The sequence below is a fragment of the Orbicella franksi genome, chromosome 4 (genome assembly GCF_964199315.1).
Source record: "Orbicella franksi chromosome 4, jaOrbFran1.1, whole genome shotgun sequence".
Classification (NCBI taxonomy): domain Eukaryota; kingdom Metazoa; phylum Cnidaria; class Anthozoa; order Scleractinia; family Merulinidae; genus Orbicella; species Orbicella franksi.
In genome coordinates, this window is record NC_138148.1 from 19,507,301 (window position 1) to 19,516,120 (window position 8,820).

Consider the following 8,820-nt stretch of genomic DNA (forward strand, 5'->3'; position numbering starts at 1 on the left):
GTTCTTCAGCAGCTTCATCTAAACAAAAACAAAGAGAAACCACAAATTAAATTCATACAGTGCCTGTGGAAAACAATTTCAGGACTTCTGATATACACCTTCAGATTCAGAATGTGATAACTGTATGTCAACACTTGTAAGAGTTACCAGCCATATGTAAGGGACAGATAAACATCAGACTTGAGGTGGCCAGAATGAGCTGCAGGCTACATTTGTTATGTGATTGCTGAGTCCCCATGGCTGTCATTAAAAGTGTCTTCTAATTACGTCCACACTTATTTAGGAATAAAAAGTTTGCTAAACTCACCACTTTGGGGATCTCGAGCTATTATAACAACATCTGGACTTCTCAGCAAAACAAGCTGCTGCAGTTTCTCCTTTGAGTAATAGATAATAGTTATTTATCAATAACTATTATGACAAGCATATCTTGTAATTTATCACTTATGTAAGTGATCATATATACGAGCTGTCACACATGTATGATTCCATTCCAGTTTTCCCTCTAGTTCATCAATAACTTTTTTTTTGGTGTTGTTGTAAAAAAATATCAACTAATAAATAAATTACATATTAATTTCTAAAGGGGCAGAACTTCGACTCAAACTTTAACTGAGAAGAAGCGTCACAACTTGCAAAGGATCAACAGGAGTAGAAAAAGCATGTTGATTCCCTAAGCACCGCTGTGTGTCTAAAGGACTGATAATGATGATAGTTGTAAAAAAAAAAATGACAAAACCACACTGTTCGATGATCTAAACTTCATTATTTAAAACTTCATCATTGGATAATGCAATTCGAGAGTTTTGATTGGCTTGGCCATCACGGTATATGAGCCATTATACCATGCTCTACAAATATGGTAAGCGTACACATAAATTTTGGGGTGTTTTTGTCTATAAGTATATTATTATTATTATTATTATTATTATTATTATTATTATTATTATTATTTTGATATTATTATTACTATTATAATTACCGAAAACTTAAGGAACAACAGAATTTCTGAATTTTTTACCAGATACATGTAAGATTCAAGTTTGTATGAAAAGTGCTCAATAAAGTTTGCTATTTTTTTTTTAAAAAAAAATTATTATTATTATTATTATTATTATTATTATTATTTTAGTTTTCTATATTTTGGAGGCATATTTAATAAAACAATAATTGTTTCATTATTATTCCACTCTCACTTGTTGGATACATGTATGAGCTGATTACCAGTATAGCGAACTCGATGCTATGCACCTCATTGGCTATCTATCATCTCATCTCCAGCGAGTGCTCTTAGAAGAAGAACCACTACGTGGAACTTACCGGGGCCCAGTGGGACACGGGACTGCATAGATATAGTTAACCTCTTGCACCCCTCCCCCCTCCTCTGTGTAAAGAAGCCTCAACTGTGCTCTGTTCTGTTGTGAGACGTAGTCGAGTGTTTTTCCCTACTTCTTGAGTGCTGTACCGCTTCCTAAGTGCTGTACAACAGAACAGAGCACAGTCGAGGCTTCTTTATTTGTTTTATGATAAAGAATCCGATAATTTCCCCACGCATTTGGCTGAAGTTTCAAACCAAACTTTATTTTCCAAATGAGCAAAACTGGCATCAGCCGTGCACTGTTCTCTGATAAAGCACGCTAAAATAAGCCAATCACAATCCTTGTTAGAATTGTTCAAATAATTTGATTGGCTAACGAAGCAACAGCTGTCAATCACAAACTGGACTTCAGTTAAGCTTTCAGGTTTCAAGTAGTTTGAGCAGCTTTCGAGAGAAGAAAGATGCCTTCGAAGTTCGCTTTTAAGTTAATTTTTAAATACGGATCTAAAGGCAGGTGAAGGTTTATAGTACAGAGGAATCCGGCCGTATTGTGGCCCATGAAAATGTGCACTTTTCCAGTGGAAATTACAAAACACGGAGCTGAAAGCTTGCAGATGAAAATGCAAAATGCCGAGTTGAATTTGAAACGAGCTACAGTTATTTACGGCTTGTAGCCACATGCAGCAAGATTGCCCAAACTAGCGTAAAAGTTAGAAAGATTAAACAGCTCCCACTGGTTCTACTCCAAGCACAGAAGAGAATATCAGAGCAAGCTTTGCACTGACCACTCGTCGGTTCACTTTGCTGACATGACCGGAGAACGAGCGTTACTACACTACATGTAAGTGTTTTTTGAGCAATTGAGCATTTTTACAAAAATAAAGCTTCTCATCATAAACAGAGACAGTTCAGTTGTTGTTTTCTGTCGTTGTTTTACTTCTTAAGTATAATTTCTGCCTTCGTAACAAATTTAATGTCTTTCATCAAAGCACTGTTTTGGTTGAGAATTTGTTTATTTCGCTACATGTTTTGTCGGCGGGAATCTAGCAAAACTTGTCATTTTAGTACAGTTTTAACACTACTGTTGCTAACAATGGTCTATGTGAGCCATATTTACTACAGACAAATACATGTAGCTTGTTTCCATTGTGTTTCTCTGAATCACAGGGGATGTTTAATTTTGGGTAAATTTGTCAAAATTCTGAAGCAAAAATTTGAAAGCCAACTTACCGTCATCAACCCGTGTTCTGTTCTCTGATAAAGCACGCTCTTTCAGCCAATCAGAGCGCACGTTATATGGAAACTTTATTATAATTATTTATAACATCAAGTGATGTTCCAGGGCAATACACTGTAGGTGTAGGCTTAAACCCAGCAAAATCAATCCTTAAGAAAAGATCCTACCCACTCTTATCTACATAAGAGATTATTAATTATAGTTTATGTTAAAAAGTTCTAGAGCTTTTATTTCCCACATGAAAGATATTTATAGAAATGACCCCAGGGCTTTAACTTATGCACCATTAATTTTAATTTGGCATGAACAGGGCCATTGATGGTTTTTTTTTTGTCTTAAAACAATGATGTTGTTTGTTGATGCAATCAATGTTCACTGAACTGCAACAAATAATCACTAGCTCTTGAAAACTATTCACACAAATCGCCAACAATCATTGGTAATAATTATTTTTTCTTTTCTTTTTTTTTTTTTTTGTGGTTTAAAAGCTAAATTCGACATGATCTTTGTGGTTTCATGGTCTACATAGTATGTATTCTTCTAAAGTTCAGTAAATGAATAAGTAATCATAAATATTTGTTTTTAAAAAAGCTTGACAAACAATGTAAGTTTTGTCAGTTTGAGGCACAGAGTGCCTGTAGATAAGTTTAAATTAAATACACACTGAGCTATGTCTCTTACATGTCATAGAGATTTGTACACTTCAACAGAAATCTAGTCTGAAAACTACAACTTCATGTAAGCTCACACAATAATTTTTATGTTCAGAACTTCAGCCATTAAACATTATTCTTTACTGGGAAGTTAACTTCGCACTACATGTGGTTAATTAAAAATTAATCCTCTATTAAATCAAGTGCTGCAAACTTAGCCAACATAAATAAGACATATTTAGGCTGACCTTTTAAATGCTTTAAATACAATTTTAAAAGGGAATTAATAACAAAAAGGCCAAATGATGTTTCAATGACCACATGTCATCATTGGCGAATGTGAAAAAAATTAACATAGGTGACATGCGTATATATACAGAAATTAAAATTTACGTAATATGTTAAGCACTACCTCTACCCTGCTTGAAATTGGCATTTTAATCATCTGTAAATCTTAGATAAGCATCAATATTTTGAAAATTACATGTGCAGAGGAGGCAAACAGGAAGTTTCACATCTGGAAATATCATTAACTCAATATGCAGCTTGAAAAACTTACTTGTGTCGGAGACACTTTAAGCTCAAGAGGGTTTTTTGCTCCCAATGATCTAAGTAAGTATTAGTAACACTTAATGGTTACGTTCCCTCTGTAAAAGTTATTTACCTGCTTTGGACTTCTTTTAATACATTGTCATAGTTTTTTTGGCTTTCATGATGAATATGTATAGAAGGCTAAAGATCATGACATGTGATCCCATGGTGCACGGACTACCACCATGTGCATAGTTATAACTATAACCAACTGCAATTTTATTTCACTGCTAAGTATTCTCAAAAAGCAACAGTTCTTTTTACACGTCCTAGAAAATATTTTATTTCACCATTCTAGTTCAACAAGAGGTTCTTTTGGGAACCTGTTCGTGTTAATGTCTTCACTGAGAATTGGCTCAGTTCTTCTCAAAATTACGTTACTTTTAACAGGAAACCAAGCATTCCTCAGGTTTGAGTTTTTCAGCATTTGACAAAGGGACAACCAGGATTTATTTTTAATTATGAGCACTGACCTCTACCCAATCATAACAAAATTTAATTGGCCATCTTTTTATGGGATGTAAAATAGAAAGAAAGACATAAATACAAAAAGAAATTGCATCAAGTCTAAGGGATAAATAATCATTTATACATTTCTTACTTTCCATTCCTCTAAGCACTGGTATGGTATGCAATTTAAAATAGTCAAAACATATAACAAAAAATCAAATATACATATAATTGGTGTCAGATGTGAACGAGCAAATGTTATTAATTAAATTATCATCACAAGATCTCTTGTGGGAGGAGCTGAGGCCGAGATCTGATCTCATCTGATTTGTATTATGTGATTGCCTGTCAGGAGTGTGGCTAGTAAGACAAGAGCACATGGCTGGAGAATGTGAAACAATTTCATTTTTCCCTTGATTCAATATTATGAAGCTACATGTATCTGAGTAAGCAAATTTTTGGAGCAAACAAAGCATTACTTTCCAAACTCTCCAGCTTGATCAGTCATTCAAGTTCCCAGGGGTACTCTCTTTGGTCTGCTAATTTATTGGGGTCAAACCCGGCGGAGCGGGGTATTCCCTTATAGGGGCTATAAAGGTATGTGCAGGCCCAAAGGGTAGGGTTTCAGCCATTTTGGGTCATAAACAGAGTATCGTTTTTGCCCATTTTGGTTATAAATTGGGTATGGTTTTAGCACTCTAGTCTTCAATTGGGTATGTTTCTTAGAAGAAGCTACTATTTCATCATTATCAATAAGACCGCCAACAACAGCCCTTCATAACTTATGTTTAGGGTGACTGTGTCAGCCACGACAGTCATAAATAGGCTATCGAATTTTTGGTCAGGTCATAGGGTAAGGGTTTTGGGAAGAAGGCCGCACACCCCACCCAACTTTTCTGGAAGTACCCCCCAACCCAAAGAACCAGTTAAACAGTCCTGGCATTTACATGAAAACTGGTAAAATTTTTGCAATGCTGTGATGATGATGAACCAACAGCTACATTAATTATTACAGCATCTTTCAATCACACAGGAAATGTGCTACCTCGGTTGTCTTGGCAGACATCTCAGGAAACAAAGGTTCACTTCTAATGAATGCATGGTTTCGAAAGGTCATGTCTATGGGTTGTTATTGATAGATTACAATCCATTTTGTTGATTGAAAGACCTACACACCTGTAGCAACTTAGTGAATTGGTAGACTAAATATGAAGTATATCACATGTTAAATTATTGTCATGAATCTTTGAAAACTCTCAAATTAACCAATTAAACAAAATTAAAAAGTAAAAGAACATTCTTATGAGAACTGCAAAGAGTAGAGACGGCAAATCACTGAATAAAATCAATAATTTGTATGTACCAGTACGTAGGCCAAAATACGGGCATAGAAAATTCATCACAATTAATAAAAGCATAAATTTTAATAGTACTACATTTGTACACTGCATGTAGCTCTAACAACAACTTAAGTCATGATATCCAATTGTGGAAAAATGCAGATATGTTTGTCATTAAAACTCCTTGTCAAATTAAAAATATTATGTTAATTAAAAAATAAAGAGTGCTGTCCCCCTTGATCAAAAATTCAAAAAAGGAATTTCCAAAAACCTGTCAATTTAATACATGTATATATATACACGTATTAATTTCTGCATGAGAATTCTCAAACACAGAAATTCAACATACATCTTATGCCTGTTTTTTATTAAAAGCCAAGATAGCTTGTTAACTTTCCTGTCAACAGCTGTCACATTCTATTCGAAAGAGTTGCAATATCCAATAGATGAAGTCAAACACCGAGCTATTTGACAATTCAAGACCAATATTAGTTGTTGACAAACTGCCATTTTTATCAAAAATTTGCATATCACAACTCTTCCGATTCTTCTTTAGAATTATAGATAACACTACGCCAGATATGATTTTTAACCCATCCATGTGCAAATAGAATAATCACAAAACTATTTCAATCTTGTACGTGCTTTGACATTCAATTTTTGGCTCACTTTCGACATTACCCTTGTTTTCAAGGACACCACATGAGTGATGTTTAATTTACTATGACGAGTTTAAAATTTTATTGTTAGCGGCAATTTACGAAGACTGCTCTGTTTTGAAGTCACAGAACTGCATCAGTTGTGATCAATAACATGCGACTGGCTAGTAGGAGGGCACGTGAATAATGTCACACTGTACAGTAAATTGCCTCCTATCTGTCAATGCTTCACGCCAATAAAATTATATCTCATGTTTTCATAAACTAATATCAAAGAGGAAAAGCTTCAGATAAGCATATGAGCAAGATATTTTAGAAGTTTTACATTATGCAGAAAACACAGCTAAACAAGCCTACGGTGTTGCTGAAATGGACTCGAAATCAGCATAAGAATATCTCATAATTTGCAAACAAAAGCGATAAACATTCGTGACAAACCAACAGAAAACAAGGCAATCAGTTCTCATTTTCTCCTCACGACATTATATCACAACACAGGATGATGTTTCACATTGCTTACGGTTTCTAAAATATTGCTTAAGAAACGATCAAGTTAAGATTACCTAGCACACATACATTGTCAATCTGCATGGCGATTCGATCTCACTGACCGCAATCTCTATGTACCAATGAAAAATAATATTGAATTTCTCGGCTTAAAATCTTAGCTATGCGTCTATGCTCTTGACCTTTTCATAAACCGTGTGAAGCGTCTACGAAATATAAATACACTAGTTTTAAATAGCGATGGGGCAGCGCAGCAAGAACACGCACGAAAGTTACGCTAAAATAAAACTACTCAGTTCAATTGTAAAACGACGATTTCTTTGAACAGAAACATCAGCTAAACTTATGCATTAGCAATGGCTAAATTACGCGCAATACAAATCATTTTACTTGCTCTTTTCCTTTTCTCTAGCAACACAGAAAGTTTTATTTTCATTTCTTCACTACATTCCACCCTTACCTGGTAATATCTTTTCAAATGTTTGACAAGTGTGTCCAAATTCTGCATCCGCAAATTCACGTCTCCGTAAACATTTTGATGAATGCGAGTTAAAGTGAAGTAAGTTGGATCGCTGCAAGTAAAAAACATAGATTAACGGAGTTATTAATACCGTAACGAAACTGAAATACCCAAGTTTAAAATGAAGAGAATTTAATGACTGTAAATGCGAGAAAACTCTGAGAAATTTTGTCTCCCGTGGCGCAGTTCAAAGTGAAGGTGAATGAGTCAGACAATCTAAGAGAAAAATTGTACTTACATGTCCATCATGATTTCGTTAAGAAAAACGCCATCAGCCAAGTCGGTGATCGACTCTATGAGTGCACTTCCCTTGAAAGTATTATTAGCCTAAAATAATGACACAAACTTTTAGAAAAAACATAAACTTAGTCCGTCGATCGCGCGAAATAAGTTTATTGCTCAAAGTGACCTGTGCTTCATCAACAGTGTTTGCAAACAGTGAAACACACGAACACAGCAAATCTAAAGAAAAGATCTCCCTACCCAAACGACAAGCGGACTTTGAAGAAAACCTTCTGCGGTCGCCATGCTTTTAAGCGATCCAGTAAATTCGCGGCAAGTCGGCAAACTATACTCAATGCAGTACAGTAACGGTACGGTATCAAAGCCACCGGTCAGATCGTCTTCATCACATTGATGTTCACACACATCCAGGCGATCAAAATATCACCTTATGAATCGAAATATTTAATCCTGAGAGATGTCAAACTTGTGTTTGACCCATAAGAAACGCTGCAATCACTTAGAAACATACGCCGGACGTAAATCCATGAGGAATTTTTGCTTTTCTTTCAAAACGACTAATTTAATGTTAGCGCGCCAGCGACTAAATGCAACAATTTGCTTTCCTCTAGGGTGGGGTTATCATGTTTGTATTAGTTCGGCTCACAATACTTCAAGGTGGTTGTACCAATTTCGTTCCTCTTCCATGAGCCAAAACTGACAGCTTTTACATTCCTCGCCTTAAAAAACGCAGTTTTTCAGTCAGAAATTATCTCCTACTTATCAAAGAAAACTGTCTTCGTTCCCCCAGTGTACCCCACTTAGGATAATTTTGAGCTGCATGTGCCCAACAGCCTTGCGTTACATGCGTTTGATTGACAGATGTAAGTAATGGTATTCAAATGGCCAATTCAAAGGAGGATTCAGATATTAACATGTGCAAGTAAATTTCTCGCTGCAAACAAAAACAATATTAAGGCTCTTGTTTGTTTCCGACTGGTTACGGTTGCTATTATTTACCCAATATAGGAATATTGACAAGGTTGCACATTCCGGAGCGATGAAGTAATTTATATCTTTCCACCCACTTCCGACTGACGACACAGCCGTCGTTTTCCTATGAATTCTCTTTCTATTGTTCCTTCGTTCTACTTATGGTAGTTTTATTTTTCCTTCTCTTTTTCTTTTTCTGTATCTCGTATGTTAGGGAAAATATAACTTCAGCGCAATTATCAATAGATTTAGAACTGCAATCAAGGAAGTAGAATAGCAATGGCATGGACTACTGGATTAGAACCGTGGAATGAAATCATATTATGCTGA

General features: G+C 35.3%; 1 protein-coding gene across 1 annotated transcript in view; it reads right to left on the reverse strand.

Moving 5' to 3' along the window:
• Positions 1–8,495, reverse strand: part of LOC145483606 (uncharacterized) — a 49,275-nt gene extending 40,780 nt beyond the window's left edge. Inside the window, exons 1-5 of the mRNA XM_081462142.1 lie at positions 7,759–8,495; positions 7,514–7,602; positions 7,216–7,327; positions 308–377; positions 1–18 (exon numbers count right to left, since the gene is read on the reverse strand). The exon at positions 1–18 is cut by the window's left edge and continues 41 nt beyond it. Of these exons, the coding sequence (XP_081318268.1) occupies positions 1–18; positions 308–377; positions 7,216–7,327; positions 7,514–7,602; positions 7,759–7,803 (334 nt within the window). The 5' untranslated portion in view covers positions 7,804–8,495. The remainder of the gene's footprint in view (positions 19–307; positions 378–7,215; positions 7,328–7,513; positions 7,603–7,758) is intronic.
• Positions 8,496–8,820: the final 325 nt, after the last annotated feature.